Source organism: Chenopodium album, chromosome 17 (assembly GCF_948465745.1).
Source record: "Chenopodium album chromosome 17, dcCheAlbu1.1, whole genome shotgun sequence".
Classification (NCBI taxonomy): domain Eukaryota; kingdom Viridiplantae; phylum Streptophyta; class Magnoliopsida; order Caryophyllales; family Amaranthaceae; genus Chenopodium; species Chenopodium album.
In genome coordinates this window covers 9,523,387-9,540,820 of record NC_137850.1, presented here as the reverse complement: position 1 = coordinate 9,540,820, position 17,434 = coordinate 9,523,387, and the positions used below count along the sequence as shown (strand labels likewise).

General features: G+C 33.2%; 1 protein-coding gene across 5 annotated transcripts in view; it reads right to left on the bottom strand.

Annotated features, from left to right (window-relative positions):
- Positions 1–17,167, bottom strand: part of LOC145589479 (DNA-directed RNA polymerase III subunit 1-like) — a 39,870-nt gene extending 22,703 nt beyond the window's left edge. For 4 of the 5 annotated variants that reach the window (XM_081646059.1, XM_081646061.1, XM_081646063.1 and 1 more), the window contains exons 1-15: positions 17,065–17,167; positions 16,184–16,373; positions 15,930–16,059; positions 15,287–15,439; positions 11,594–11,759; positions 9,792–9,934; positions 9,481–9,593; positions 9,225–9,324; positions 6,549–6,764; positions 6,310–6,458; positions 6,077–6,218; positions 5,844–5,984; positions 4,994–5,182; positions 2,044–2,266; positions 459–552 (exon numbers count right to left, since the gene is read on the bottom strand). In XM_081646059.1, coding sequence (XP_081502185.1) covers positions 459–552; positions 2,044–2,266; positions 4,994–5,182; positions 5,844–5,984; positions 6,077–6,218; positions 6,310–6,458; positions 6,549–6,764; positions 9,225–9,324; positions 9,481–9,593; positions 9,792–9,934; positions 11,594–11,759; positions 15,287–15,439; positions 15,930–16,059; positions 16,184–16,254 — 2,030 coding nt within the window. In that variant the 5' untranslated portion in view covers positions 16,255–16,373; positions 17,065–17,167. The remainder of the gene's footprint in view (positions 1–458; positions 553–2,043; positions 2,267–4,993; positions 5,183–5,843; positions 5,985–6,076; positions 6,219–6,309; positions 6,459–6,548; positions 6,765–9,224; positions 9,325–9,480; positions 9,594–9,791; positions 9,935–11,593; positions 11,760–15,286; positions 15,440–15,929; positions 16,060–16,183; positions 16,374–17,064) is intronic. The other variant, XM_081646060.1, reaches the window with a different exon arrangement.
- Between the last annotated feature and the right edge of the window lie 267 nt (positions 17,168–17,434).

The following is a 17,434-nucleotide window of genomic DNA, read 5'->3' as shown; positions in this document are numbered from 1 at the left end:
AATAATAAATCATTAATGATATCCAAAAGTTACTTGCTTCAATATGCGTAGTACATCTTTTAATTTATCTTTTTTTTCCTAACATATATTACTATGTAATTATAGGTGGAGATAGATACTAAAATGTTATTTAAGTTAGAATAATTTTTAGTCACTAAATCTTATCTTGTGTTCTGTAAAGTTGTAGCTCCATATTACTTTTACCATAGTATGTCTATATGATATACGTATAAGTAACACATTAATATAGATACTTGACACATCAAATAATGGAATAATATTCTAGTTGAATGTATATGGAATAAATATAATGGCCAAATAGGAAGGAATATATAAACTCATTACAAGTTTAACTCACATTTGACATAGCGTACCAACTTTGCCAAAATCATAACAGAATTTTCTTGACCTGAAATACAGCAAAAGAATATGCACTAGCAACATTGTTGAGCATTTACCTCAGTTTTGCTAATCGATTCATGCAAGCAGCAGCAGCATGCGCATTATAGTCTCGAACAAGGACAGAGAAAAGCCCAACTTTATTGCCATTTCCTGCATTAGTTTAAAAACAATCTTTAGAGTCATCAAGTAGTTGCAATGTCATATCTAGCAACTCTGTTATTCCTCCAAAAATCAGGATCGCTCATGTATATTGAAGCCAATATGCTGGCTTCAGAATAAAATAGCCATCCAATTTTCAAAGCAGGCGATATAAATTATCAAAACTCGACTTCTTACAGGCTTGTATTACCCTTATAAAAAAAATTGAATAGCAAACAAGTTATAGAGTATGGCATCATCTTCTTTAGGCTTTATTCTTTCCACATCCAAAAGCCTTGTGTGAACTTAGTTTCCCATATATGAGCTCATCTGAACTTATTGTCTTATTTTCCCTTATGAAGGCTTACATGAACTTGTTGGCCTTTATCTCAATTTAGTTGTGAATTGAGCTTGGGTAAGGGTAACCCTTATTAAAGGGTTCATAACCTATTGGCCCCTTTTTAAGTATGTCTTAAACTTTTAAGCATTTAGTTAGAAACGGAGAAAGGTTAGGGAATTTTTTGCATGTAAAAACTCTAGATCTGAATATATTGATGGTTTTGTTCAAAATTCATTAATAAAAGTTATGATTGAAAGCAAGAATAAGGGTTTCATACTGAAGCAATAAATTTATTAAATATTCACAGATGGAACTCTTTTAAACTCTACATTTTAAACTTTTATTGAAAAGAAAACACAAAATAATATCAAATGCCATCGTCAAAGCCAAATATCTTAATCACTCTGATGTACAATTGCTACATGGAGTGATTTGGGTCTCAAATATTAAAATTACCATTTACCACCACAAGACATTTGTAAGTTCCTCACTGAGAGGCCTTAAGACTTTTTTGTTCTTTTCTTGTGTATATATATATCCCTCCTACTACCCTCTGTAGCTCTCAACTATTTTGTTTACCTAATTAAAATCCTAAAGTTCTTATTTGATAGATAATTATAGCTTTGCGTTTTAAATATATAAATAACTAGGAAAAAAAAAAAAAAAAAAAGGAGGGGGGAGGGGGGAAGTGAGGGGAGCTAATAATCATTTAATACAAACTAAAGGAAAGGGCATCTAGTCAAAGCACTACATAATCTTTATCAATCATAATCAATCACCTTAATATGATAGTTTATTTTTCCTTCACACGTATTACATCTAAACACACTTATTCTTAGTCCTCATAGTCCAAAGGTAGGACAAGGGAATCCTATTTCCCTAAGATGATATAAATTGTACTAGCTTAGTTTCGCAATGATCTTAACATTTGCCATTTGCAGAAACTAAGACAAAAGAGAGAGGGTGTGTGTGCCGCAAGTAAGCGGTTTAAGAATAAGGCACATAGAGTATGGTGAATTCACGGAAATGTAAAATTGTTGTGGGACACAGCATAAGATAGTAGATGGATGTGGAAAAATCGAACATGGTAACTGTGAAACGGAGGTAAAATATGATGATAACTACATAAATAAATAATCCAATAGCAAAGTTTAAAAGCTGACCTAAGGTAGTTTTTCCTAGTTGCCCAGACATTAGTTCACTGTTGCGGAAGTAAACAAAACCATCGTTCGGACACATGGTTTCCTCCTTACAGTACATAGTCTCTCTATCTTCAATTTTGCGATATATCTTCTCTTTCACCATAAGATTTACAAAGACTTTCAATTGTGCATTTGGACGTAATAGAACATTAAATAATTGTTTACCCGTCCAAAGCTCAACTGGCTACAAAACAGCAAAGGCAGTTAAGTCACTAAGCAATACAAAAGAAATGAAAGTTGCATCACATAATACTAGTAAGCTCCATCAATGCTCATTGGAAAAACACATCATTGTTACATATAATTTTCTACCTTCTCTACTTACAAAATATTATTTTTCCAGAAGAAAAAGTTCTTTGGATTCTCGTTCGTTAATTAGCCACAACCCACCCCCGCCAGCACCCAAAAAAGAAAAAAGAATATTAATAACTCCAACTTCCCTTTCACATCAAGCACCTGTGTAGCATACTCAACACTCGCACACGGTGTTATGACACCGAGACTCTTCCCTTTGGGCCAAAGTCAGACAAAGTTTTTGTAAAATGGTTATTTCAAACACTTAATTTTGTGCGCAACACTTCTAAACTAGTCTAACCAACATTTTACAAAAATGCATTTGACATGACCTCTCTGATTGATTAAATCATTTATTTAGTTTGGGGAGCCTCACAAACCCTGTTATTGCAGACATGGTAAATAATTTTCCAGCTAGGGGGTTGTGGTAAGGAATTCAATTCTCCTTTTTGTATTACTTTCCATACTTAGTACAAAGATCTCTATATGCTTGTCCTCAAATCTTAGCCACCAAGACAAGGTAAGTGGTTTGAAGCTATCTGGGATAAAAACAGTGTACCTACCTTGCATCAATTTAGGGATACCCTATGAGGGGTATTTCACGCGGTTGTTCCATCATACATGGTACATTCAGCATGTGTATATTATACTACTGTTGATTTTTTCAGATTATTCTTTGTAATCTAAGTATTAATGAAATTTTTATCTAAAGAGCACAAGGGGTTACAAGGTATGGTTGTGACAGTAACAAAAAATGCAGCCCCCATTGTCTAGCTTCAACAAGTATTAATCTTCAAGGCGGAGAAAAACAAATGAAAATGATTTACTGCTCTCAGTCATAATCAGAATCAATCAAATTCATCAAATGCAGAAACGAAAAGCAAAACAACAACAATAACAATCAAAGCCTTAATCCCAAAGATGGGTTGGCTACATGGTCCAAAAAACTTCTTCATGTCCTTTTAAACTTCTTCCATGTAAGTGTTATCTTTTATCTTTCCTTGCCTCTTCTGAGATCTCCTTAATCTAACCCTCTACTTTCCTTATGAGTACGTCTTTCAATCTCCATCTAACGTGCCCAAACCAACACAATCAGCTCCCCCTTATTTTTTATTCTCAATCTCCACAACTCCAAATTTTTACCTAACATCTTCATTTCAAATTCCATCCTTTAAAGTGTTCCCACACATCCATCTCAAAATCTGCATCTCTACTACATCTGCTTAATATGATATGTCCTATGAAGCTACTAATAGGTGGATGTCCAAAAAAAAAAAAAAACTCCCATCTACACCTTTTAGTTTCCTAGGGCAGATGGACAGCAATGCAAGGGATGGACCATCACCCAAAACCGACCCACTCCATCACCACCTGTCATTCGCCTATTTCGGGATTTCGTCCATTATTTAAAATTAGGTGGATTAGACAACCAGGTTTCCATTTAAACTTCCATCCTACAAATTTGAAAATTACATTTTAGCATTCTTCTTTGACATAAACATGTCTTGTTTTCCAATAAGCAACATAATCTATGGGCGAAGCTACTATAAAACAGTTGTATAAACTTTTGATTTGTGCGTTATCAAGCTTTTTTTACATAAAAAAAGATGAAATCAATCAAATATCAATTTGGCTCATGTCATGGGATGTGACAAATTTTGTACACTGGCATAAAATATGATGAAATGAACCCGCTAAATAGAGCTATGTGTATTATGGAGCAATAATAAATTATGTCAGAGATGTAACTCATGCAAGTCTTTTCTCCAACTAAGATGTAAATTGTAATGCTTTTGCAAAGCTAAATATTCAAAGTTTCTGTGTAGAATATTATTCCAAGAACATTTGCTAATTGCTATTATAAATTTGTTTACTTTTTTTTTATTAATGCCTATAACATCAAAAAAAAACTAAAACTTCTTAGGCTTTTTTTTTTTTTTTTTTTTGGCAAAGCCTTTATATTCAAACATTCATTTTTTGTTGGGTGCTTAACCCCTTATCTATCATCTAGAAGAATTTTCTTCAAATTTATCATTGAGACCAGGGAAAATAAACGATAGTGATACTTCACAACTTATTAGACAAACCATGAACATTTCTATTCAATTGTGATATAATGAAAAGCTTTAGTTCACTGTCATTCAATTTATAAACTTCCTCTATTTTTTAATACTTGCAACACTTTACTCAAATGGAAATGTCATAATACTTCCAACAGACTAAAATTGGAAGGTATTTTGGGTGAAAAGTTGTCATAATACCCTTGTTTAAAGCTCAGGGCCCACTTAATAATACTCAACACAATCTCTCAACCCCATTTACATTTATTAAATAATGTGAGACCAACTTTTCTTATATACTGTGAATAAGTGTGTGTTGCAAGTATTCAAAACAAAGTATTTTTTTTTTACAATTTAACAAGGTTGACTAGTAGTATAGTATTGTATACTTTGTATCTACTTTATGTCAATTACAAAAGACAAAAAGAACATATACTTCATTAAACCCACTTAGAAATATTATATCATCCAATTATAAAGAACAAATTCATATAACATAGATATAGCGCCCACAACAAACCTTAATTAACTCTTAGTAACATTATTACTCAACTAACCTTAATCAAGGCTGGTGTTGGCAAATCAATGATTTCCATTCCATCTCCCATATAAGAACACATAAGAGAAAATGTTGCACGGTCATAAAATGTGTCCTTTCTAGTAATTAAATAAGACGAAGTCAAGAAATCCTGAGTAGAAGCGACCAAAATAGTTCCATTTTTAGGTGTACATAGATTGTTTTGAACCTGCAATGAGGACAAAATATATAGTGACTATTAATTAACTACTAGTGCAGCACCATTAGACAAATGAAAGATCATGCTATAGCACCATTACCACCTACACCACCGAAAAGGCAATAAATTGGGATACAAATCACCTTGTACACAGTAATGCAAGATAAAAATCACCTTGTACATAATTACGCAAAATACAAATCATCCACTACATGTTAACGCAAGTCATATTTCATTCAGGAATACCACAATTGGGTAAAAAAAAAGTCTTATTGATGTTAAGTGACATGATAAACTATGTGAGCAAGATGATGTCCTAGACCTAGAAGAAACAAGAGGTAGATTCTACAAAATTCCAAGACTTAACTCATTACCACTAACGAACACCTAACATAGATATTATTGAACATCATTCATATGTTCCTGCTAAGTTTGCATGTCATCTTAGGCACAGAACCACAGAATTATTTCTTACACAAACATTTGGCACAAAGAACTACTGCCAAATAAGTAACAAATAAACAAATTACAAAACTATTTACACATCACAATAACTAGCTACATGATAAAGGCAAAATCACAATTCACAACAGATGCAAGAATTGTGAGTATGCGCAATTATTGGGATCAATAAAATCTAATATTCTTGATGACTAAAATTTAAGTTTACCCCCATCAACAATAAAGCCTCTGCTCGGGCCTCCTGTGTTTGTGGGACATGCATATTCATCTCATCACCATCAAAATCAGCATTGTACGGATTGCAAACAGATTCATTGAATCTCAAAGTTCTCCATGGCATTATTCTAGCCTACAAGCAAACATATAGAAGTCAACAATTAGCCTCAATGATGTAAATGAAAATTTTAAAGCATAACATCATTTTTGAAAATTTCCCATCACCCTGTGGCACATGATAGACATCCGATGCAAACTCGGTTGCCTGTTAAAAAGAACAACATCACCATCTTCTAGGTGACGATGGACAATGTAGCCAAACTTCAACTCATCAGCAATCCGTTTTCTAGCAGAAAATGATAAGTCCCTGCAAAAGAAATATGTTTCATAAGATGGTCTAGTAAAAAAAAAAAAAGTATATTCAGATATATTATCACATGTCAACAATAATTTCTCACTTTGTATCCCCATTGGGCTCTACGACAAACTTTGCACCCGGATACTTCTTTGGCCCATTACGTACACACTGCCTCAACTTTTCAATATTGTGATGGTTTACACATTCAGGGTAAGTCAAAATCGATGCCATTAGCAGTGGAACGGCAACCTGCAAGAGAAAAAGTATTTTGTTTTTAAACCCAAACAAAAAAGATTAATTGAAAAAAAAAAGAAATTGCTGAAAATAAAATTCTTAAACCTCCGTGATTTTCAAATTAGGATCAGGTGAAATGACAGTCCTTCCAGTAAATTCAACACGCTTCCCAGACAGATTTCCACGAAAGCGTCCCTGTTTTCCCTTTAGACGTTGAACAAACCCACTCAATGGCTTTGTAGGTTGTTGGGATTGTAAAGCAACACGTACATCGCTGTTTATGTATTGAGCCACTTCAACTTGAAGGTAATCCCAGTCATCCTGATAAATGATAAATGTCATAGTTACTATCAAACTTTCATACATGCTTGCATGGTTATTATAATTAAAAGCAAAAATATAGTTCTTCATGACATCATGACAGGATCATATCTACTTCAAATAATCTTCCAACCAAAGAAAGCATATTACGACATATCATACAATCAAAATCAGAAATGTGGAACTTGAGTAACAATATCAAAATCAGATTTCTTGTTTGCATGTTAGACATATCTAGTTTCAACAATTTTTTAAGCAGATTTGTGTAACTCATATAGCACATCAATGTTGCCTGGGCTAATTTGGAACAGAGATGATGATAGCTCATACTAAAATTCAAATAAGTAGATAGAACCTAGACTGATAGGTTATATCACAAGGATTTTGTGTCATTATTTTGTACTCCCTCCATTCCATATTATCATTCTTTAAATTATATATCAATGGTTTATTCGGTCATCAGATTAAATATAAATGCCATATTACAAGTGAGTTTTGAGTACCAAATTGCCAATGCATAACTAACATCACCTTAACAAATATGCATGCCCTTAAAAGACACTTATTTTAGAATTGTAGGGGTATAGTACTGCATACAAATATATTGTTTCTGTAGGTTATTGGAATAATGAGACCTTGCATGGACATTAATAATTGACGTAGGAAAGAGAGAAGATATCATATTCAAGAGTTATATAAAAACAAAAGGATGAAGAGAATTGTAATGAAAAAGGAGGCCATCAGCATTCTACCCATGGTGAAGGCAATTATGTACGTATATGGATTAAATATGCATAATTGTAACTCAAATACAATGTGCATTTTTTTTTAATTTACAACCTTTTGTAACTCAAATATGATGCGAGTATTTTACATTTTCTCATCCTTCTCAATTTAAGAAACTTTTAAAATCATTGCAAGTCATACAATTATTTTCCGCCTAACATGCTACCTGCCCCTTCTCCCTATCCGATTTCTTTTTTCTTGATTACAATATATGTGTTTCTCATTTGATAAACTGGTTTTGTGAAAATTTTAAGTTTAATATTTGCACATTTTTTGTACAGTGGCTACATTTGTTCATAAGATAACCCTAATTAATGTAACTAACCTCAATTTACATGCAAATGCAAACCCTATAAACATCTAGAGCTGCAACCATAGAAATTGAAGATCTCATGCTAAACAATAAGTACACAAACAAACATATAAATAAATAAATAAAAGATGAGATCCTATGAGAAGATAATTAAATTTATAAAGATGATAAAAATAGATGTGCCTCACATTAGCCTATACAAGTGTGCCTCGTATTTAAAGGCATATGCCTATCAACTAGGCTCTAAGGTCCTTTAGGCTTAAGCGCCCCACACCTTTTAAAATTAAGATGATTATTGGAGAAAGTCTAGATGTAAAGATGAGGGAAACCTCTGAAAGAATGCAAATGGAATTGTATAGCATGTTAATCATATCTAACAACATTAAAGAAAAGCTCAATAATACCACCATAATACCCTTACTTCTTCCTAAATACAAAACCCAGTGAACCATAATACCCTTACTTCTTCCTGATTAAAAAGCCTACAAAATCAATCAGACAACAATAATATAATGTGTAGCAAACAAACCAATTACACAGTTAACAGCCATGATTGCAAACGGCATATTCCACGCTTGCACAATACTCACAATGCAAAAGTGGAATATCCATGGATGTACTATTATTTTTGTCCTAGTTTCACAATCTTCTACATCAAAGGAAAGAATTACAACTTCACAAAAACTATTCACTCTTCAAATATACATAATTTCTAATAAAACCACTTAACTTTTGTTTACCAACATATTTTTTTTATAAGAACATAAACATGCAAACAGATTATTGGACAATATTAACAAAAGCTAGGATTTAGCAACTAAGTTTCCATCTCCATCCTTCATGTAACTAATCCTTACAAGCACATATAACATAGAATTCTCATGTAATTTTTCTTTTAGAATTTGTCTCAGATTCAAAATTTAAATCCTGAACACAGTGACATGTTTGCCAAAAAAAAAAAATCATACACTAATACATCCTCCGTTTTTATTTACTACCTCTGGATCGTATTATATGCAACTTTGGGGTATTATTTGTGAGATATAAAAAATTTCAAAATTGCATATAATACGATCCGAAGGTAGTAGTTGCAACATTTTTACTTTTTACGTTTGCCAATGCACAACTCAACAATTAATATCTCTAATTATCAACAAATAAAATCAAATTTATAAAAATTTAATAGTTTGAAAGGGTACATTAAGACAAATATAACAAGATCCCACATGACTATGCTTTTTCTTAAAGGTGAATCACTAAAGAATATTAAAGTAAAACGTGTGAATAAATGGACGCGCAGCGACTAAATAAAACCGGAGTTAGTATATATAAAACGAAGGAGTCAATCATCAGTATCTTACCAGAATTTTAGATGAGCTGCTAGGTTCTTGCAGACCCTGATGAAGGCAAGCATTTGCTTGAATAATTCTCTTTAACCTTTCAGTTATATCATTTTCGTTGCTGAAAGTGTTAAGAAGGAAGAGGATATAACATCAGAACGTGACTTGAAATGCTGATGTAATGTAAGTATTTGTCTTAGGGAAATTCTTTTGGTAGAGAGCATAATTGGAAGTCAATTAAGAAAAAGACACAAGTAGATAATAATAGAGGCTTGACCTTTGAACTCCTCCATCAACAAAAACAGACGGACGAAGGGCCAATGGAGGAACAGATATGTTGGTGATTATAAGATTCTCCGGTCTATTATTTAAATAGAGCAACTCGCAATCCTGCAAGATGATAAAGACATATACTTGAGCTATTTAAGGATTTAATACTTCCATCCATCAACCATCTCTATTTATTTAATTCAGCTACATTGTATATACAGCCTACACTTGCACACACGCACGCGAGCACATATTCACACAAAGCAAGAGAGAAAGAAAAGTTAAAGACAGCATAAATAATAGCATTAAAATATTCACCTGATCCAGCATTTGATTAAACAATAATAAAGCATCATGTGGATTTATGAGAGGAGAGGAGTATCCATTATCTTCTTGGTTTTTATCCTGTTTTGGACGACTATGAACTATTTGTAATGCAGTTTTGCCCTTCTTGACCTTTCCTGAAATACATCAGTAATTGCTAAGTTTCAGCAAATATTTCAAGAGAGAGTAAATAGCACAAGACCAAAAAACGAGAAGGATACAAAGATTACAATGAAACAGCTTTATTTACAAAATATGTATGCTTCACTAAAACACTCGTCTTCACAGTTTTAAGTGAGGCATTATTTTTAACCCAAAATCAGTTGTAGGCCACTAGCTTGTCAGCAGAAGCTAAAATTAACACCAATAATGTTCACACCAAGTTACAGTGAAATTTCCGCTTTATGTAAAAAGACAAAGCTAATGGGAAAACAAGAATAACAATAACAACAATAACAATAATAATAATAACAATAACAATAATAATAATAACAACAACAACAACTTTAATAAATGTAAGGTGGCCCATCAATAGGAGAAGAGGTGTGAGATAACGCCTTCAACGTTGGGAAAAGAATCAAACCCCAGACCCCAATTTAAGGGATTGGGTACAAGACTGCCATGCAAATCAAACATTTGATGATGATCAATAATGTATAACTAATCACACAGGGTGTAACAAACTAGTAGTAATGTAAAAATAATATAAAAGAAATAAGCAGCAAGATTCAATCCTTAATAACAGAGTAAGCATTGAGGAAGGAGGGGAAGGCTTTCATTTAGTCAACTGCTTCTTACAGTGGTGACTTGAGGCCAACAATATCTAGGGGTAGTGACTTTAGGTACAAATCTCAGAAGATCACTGATTTACACAAAAACGAGCTGCCTATCCACTAGCCCCTTCCCTTTTTTATATATACAAAAGCTGCCAGAAGGATCCTAACTACCCCTATCATACTTGTCCTTTGGTTCCTGCTCCACAATATCCAGCCAAGGTGAGGATGGGGGGCTTCAATTAAAACACATCAACGTACCCTCTCATTCGACCTGACAACCAAGTTGAAACTCTCACCAATTATAACTAGAGAAAATCTAGCATTCCTTCTTAAATTTCATTTAGAAAGCAAATTTCTACAAAATTTTCAGATATTGTAACTCCCTTAAGAGCAGCAATATATAAACCAAGTATTTTAGGGCCTTTATCTTAATTACATATTCAGCAAACACCAAGCCATTAAAAGAAAGCTAAATACCTATATACTCCATGTAAGAGAAACATAACATGTCACATAGTACATTGCCCAATTCAATTAATTCCAAATTGTCTCAATGTTGCTTCAATTAATTCTAAATGAATGTAAAACATTTGGCTTCGAGAATTTATCAAGGTGCCCAAGTGACAAATCTTCTCTTCTTCAATGTTCTAAAACAACTCAAGATACAAAAATTCAAATGGCTAACACATGGAAACACTTGCCCTTTTCAACATAGCCACTTACAAAGAAGCATTTGATTCACAATACTTGCTTTATTTAATCTTAGAATTTACAAATAATTTGAAATTTTATTCCAGAAAAAGTCGGACCCCAAATGTATAATAAGAACAATTTATCACAAGTAGCAGCAAAAACATATCCTAAACATTCCTGGATTATTGATAAATCCAAGAGGCCACTATTGTACAAAAATATATTAAAATTAACATAAAAGATGAACAAGAGATACCAGATACACAATAGGACACAAACAAAAGCAACTACATCAACAATCGATAGGAAAGGGAAGTTATACATTACCGTTCAAGGATCCGCATCTTAAACACTGCACTTCCACTTTGGTGGACAGCTTCTTTATTATCTTTTTCCTCAGATCAGTTTTCTGCAGTGAATCAAGCTTGGTATTTCTCATCTTCTTTAAGAAATCTTTACGTTCTTGTTCTGGTAGCAGGATATGTGAGCAAGACTGGAGAGTAAAGGAATATCAAGTTTAGATGACACAATAGCCACAAGTCAGGCTAGCATTTAGAAAGACAAGCAATGAACATATCAAAACATGATCTTAATGCATGCATCTGTTGAACAACCAAGCACACATGAACAAGAATGAAGCCAAGAGCCAAAGCCAATTTGGCTATGCATCACAAATTGTCAAACCATCTCGGAGAAACAATGACATTGATGTATGGAGGAGATAAGATCAGGAAAATAGATCATGCAAACTTTATCCATGTAGTATAAGCTTATAATGACTTTAGAGAATATTTTCAGATACTTACTTTTTATAGCATTTATTTGTAAAAAATTAGAGATGTAAATGGTCACAGTTTTTCATTGGCAATCATAAAAATTAACACAGTACAATTAAAACAAGTCTGGACTCCATGGTTGGCCTTTTTCAAGGAGGTTTGACGCAGTTTACACCTAGATTAATGATGTTGCTTCTATAGGCAGTGTAAAGGCTCTGATCTGCAAGAAAAAGCTTCTAAACTGATAAAAGTATCTTTATTTTTTTTAACTCATAAAGTATCTCATTTAACCCAAAAAAAAAAGCCAAAATAAAAAAAGTAAGGCAGTTTTCCACTGTACAAAATTTATTGGCATCAAGGACCTCCTCCACACCCTTCAATCCTCTTAGTCACCCTCCTAAGCACCTTAATAAAGTAGTCATGTTTTCAAAATTGTTACCCGCTAAGTTTATGCTTTGAACACAGGTCTCAACATTTGAGGTTAAGAAGTCCTATATGTCCTCAAGATCGTAACTTCCCAAGTAGATACAATGATTCTAATTATAGCCAAAAAATATATTAAGACATCAATCAATCAAAAGCCTTAATCCCATGAGTGGGGTCGGCTACATGAACCAAAATTGGAATCATAAAGGCAAAAAAATTGGAAGGAAGAAATCTTAGTAACGACATTATAAGGAAATTCAGACACAGTAACATTTAACTCTAATTTTTCACAGCATATGTCAACAACTCACATCCACACACCAATAACTCACCCTACGCTACTTCTAGCTTCTCATTATACTATATCTCTTAAGTTCAAACCAACAAGAGAGCATTGCATATCTACTACTTCTATTTCTTGTTATCACTTCTTTTCTCTCCGTATTATAGTTAGCCATGGCACAGAATAACTTTTCATTGTGCAATCAGACGTGAACACATAACATCCATATCCAATACATTTAAGGAAAATTTGTCAAAAATAAGCCAACCTTTACACGATTAGCTCAAAGTAAGCCAATCTTTTAATTAAATTAAAATAAGTCAACCTGTATAAGATATATTCCCAAAATGAGTCTTAACTGGTTGATTATAGAGGTAACCTGTTATATAGGTTAAATATGCCATGTGTTATTAAATGATTGGTTCCCATTTAAAATTTTAAAGTAAATTAATCTTTTAAAAAAAAAATTCAAGAAATAATCCTCAGCTCCCCTTACGAAGAACAGTCCCACCTCACGCCAACTAGCCACCGCTGATCATCCCCCTAGCACTACCGACCAATTTCTTTCTCTTCCCTCCAGCCCTCTCACCGCAGCCTCTGCTCCTCCCCCTTTTCTATTATTATTTGGCGAATTTCTGGGTGGTGGTTTTTTTCGAGTGGGTGTTGGGTTTTTGGGGTGGGTTTCGGTGGTTAGGGTTGGTTTTTGGGGTAGAATCATTGATATTTTGATTGTTAGGGTAAGGATTTGAGGTGGGTATGGTGGATTTCAGGTGTTTTCATTGTGGGTCTACGAATTTGGGTTAATTTCGATCGACGAAGAGCGGCGTTTAGGGAGGGGGGAAAGGAAACGATTAGGTAGGGGAGAAAAGAGGTCGGCCGGCATTCAAGGAGAGGAAAGAGAAAGGGGTCAAATCCACTCATGGTGGGGTTGGGAGGGCTGGCAGTTGGAAGGGGTGGGGGAGGTTTTGCGTGCAGTGGCCGGCGTGTGGGTTGGTCAATGTTGAGGTGGCCTGGGTATTTTTTTAAAATATTTTTTCAGTAATTAATTAAGTAAATAATTTTTGATAGGTTGTAGGTCATTTGACCTATTCAAAATAATTACCCTTCAAAGTTAACTTATTCTGAGTAAATAAAAAATTTGACTTATTTTAAGATAATTGCACAAAGGTTGGCTTATTTTTGACAAATGTTCCTACATTTAATATGATCAAAGTTTAATTCAATTTAAACTATTAATAAATCAATTTATTTTGCAAATTATTATAGAAACTCAAACACTTCACATCAATAATCCTTAACTATTTAGAACCATATTGCCTAGTCAAAACTATTGGTTACATTCGGCATATAGCGTAACTTTTAACTAATTTGAGGTTATTTTTTAACCTGGTTTGGGGTGATGTATAAGTATATAACCCATTAAAAAAAAAATTATAAATTACAAAGTAATTATTTAGATAAATTTTTGAAAGGGTAATATGCATTAAAAGTGATTTTTAAAGGGTCAATTTCTTGTAAAGAGAGTAACTTTGTCTTTAAAAAATAGGCCACTTTCATATTATTTCGAGGAAATTGTTGTTTATTTTAAGGAAGTTTCACCTTTATACAATATCTATATATTGTACACCCAATTGATTTAAAATTTTGTATTAGTTAACAACCCTAAAAGTCCAACGTTAGTAACAACTCGAAGACACAAGGTGGGTTACGAGTTCAGGTAGTAAAGAAATGAAGTAGATGAGGAAGAAGAGGCTTATAGAAGGGGGCAGCCTAGTCTGCGACCAACCAAAGTAGGATTGGAGATGCATTTATTGCAAATGAAATCACATCTTGCTTGCTTGTTACTTGAAATTTTTAGTCTTATTAGTTTAGGACTAGTATAATTATATAACATATAATTGTATTTAGTTTAGAAAAATATTTTATTTCAGATCTAAGATAAGTTTATAAAGACTTGTAGACTAAGGGTTATGGGTCTTCATCTTTCGCACTCACAACAACGAGATGAAATTACAAACGCTCTAAGGTTTCAAGATTAGAGTTCTAGGGAGGTGTAGGTTGAAATTCAAGGGATGTTATGAGGGTTGCTAATAATTGTTAACCGATTAGTGACGGTTCGTGGTTTTTTCCCTTACTATTTGTGAGGGGTTTTTCCACGTAAAATATCATTTGTCATTATCTTTTAATTTGCACCTTTAGTTTATATAATCAGTTGTATTGTTCGTGTTTAAGCTTCCATTATTATCAAAAGTTTTCGTACCCCAATACTTCTAAAGACTCCCTTTAGGATTTGGAAACCAATTATACGCAATCTTACTCATAATAGAATGGCTGTTCCAATTGATCCAAAGCATCAAAGAGTCAAATTTCACATGTATCTTGGTTGCATCAGAGACAAAACCCAGCAAGTTGGCAACATGCATGGGAGTCACACAGCCAAAGTGACTAGATTTCCAAGCATGCATCATAAAATCTAAATATGAATACTTTGGGAGTTTGGGGAGTAAAGATCAAGAGGGTAAACACAGAACATACCTTGCAAATACACTTCAAAACATCTAGAATGGCACCAATATAGCCAATATTAAAAACAGGTAGTGCTAGAGTTAGACATCCATAATGGCCCGGACAATCTTCAAATTTTGCATGGCATGTCGCACATAGACCACTACTTTTGTTTGGAGGACCCTGTAATCAAAGAGTATATTATTGAACTTCCATTGGAAAGCTATACATGAAGCGTATCAAACGCTACAGAATTGTATGCAAAAGAGAAAAAGTTATAATGCATATTACAGAGTATTATTCTATTCAGACTATTCTACCTCAATACCAAGCCACAAAGAGCAATTCTTAATGAATCAAAAATCATTATATGCACTACACATGCATCATGTCATAAACCACATAATTGTTGTAGATTAGGGAAAAAACACATATTTCTCTTCTATTTTCTTCGCCACCTATAGCATTTTCAGGCTTTCAAACAATTCCACAGCTCTAATTATTTCCAATATTTTAAAAGACCATTCAAATTCCAATACATGGTGAAATCAATAGTTATCACAATAAAATCAACACTATAGCTACCCAAGAATCTGAAATTCCAATTGCATTTCTAATAAATTGTTGAAAATCAGCCAAAGTTGAGAGCAAACAAATAGGAAAGAAATTCCACCATTTTGGGGTCCAATAGTCCATTGGCAATAGGCCTTTTCTGGGCATCATAATAAAGACCTTTAAAAACTTCAACTTCCGATATTTTACCAATCTCCGATGCCGAAAACATAGAAAACTTTATGCTATCACTGCAAATATCAATGAAAAACAAAATCATAAGCCAATAATACATAACCTGAATGAAAAATCATCAAAATTGGAAAATCAATACCAAAATCTAATAAATAATAGAAAAAATAAAAGATCACTGACATTCGGCGAGGCTCATTGTCCTCGATATATGGCTGCTTAGTGAATTGTATATTGTCATAAGGCCTCAGCATCTTGAAAATGCGGAGATTTTTTTGAAAATTACAGAAGTTGTATTCTTGATGTTGTACACCCAGTGGAAAATAGCAGTCCGTCGAATATGCTAAACATGGACAAGGTAATTATCAGCACACTGCCATAGTACGAGACGAGAATAAGGTCAGCATACAGCAGGGTTTAAGAAAACCAGTGTTTTGTGTTTTTGTTCCTCTTTTATTCCTCTTATTAGGAAAAATTAACATCAATAATCTGAATTATAATTTACCTTCTCATTTTAATCTCATCTATTATTTAACTTAAAATAATCTCAACTATTAGGTCTAATTTCATAGTTCAATCCTAACATAAAGGGTTGTGCAATACAGTAGGATCCAAATTTGATTCAATTATCAAACAAGGCTTAAAAAATCACATAATTTTAAGAATATATGATATGATTCAATTATCAAATTAGGCTTATAATTTTCTTTTCTAGCAACATAATCTTAGAATTTAGTACCAATAATTGAGATTTTCGAATCCTACACTAAGTGTCACCATCACCCATCCACGGCATACCATCACTCACTACTAGAAAAAATACATTTGCCTTTTACGGCGAAATTCATGAACGTCTTTAATTTATAATCTAGTATGCCATTCAACCCACCCAGCACTGCATTCCATTTAATAAATCGAAAAAATAAAAATTCTCGCTGACTCTGCCGTTCGAACTTCAAAACCCCAAACCCCAGCAAATTCAACCCCAAAATTCCCAGAAATGCAACAGCAAAACCCCAAAATTCGACAAGATACGATGATAACAACAACAAACAAAAACTTACCTTAGAAGCTGCTTCAATGAGGGATACTAGATTCAACAGAGAACGTCAACTGCGCTTCAATGGAGAACGTTGAGTGCGCTTCAATGAAATACTTCGTAACTGCCATTCAAAAAAAAAATAAAAAAAAAATTTAAAAAAAAAAAAAAAAAGAGGTAGGAATGGAGGCTTTTTACGAGCCATGACCCGCCATAGTTATAATATGGGTTAGATCCGTCGGATAGATAAATGGGGCGGGTCTTTATAGAATCGTTTAACTATGAGACATGATGTACTTTACGAGACATGATGTATCTCCTATTGTCTCTTTAATTAGTATATTTTTATTTTTTTTAAAAAAAATAATTTATAAATAAACAAATATTTTGCATAT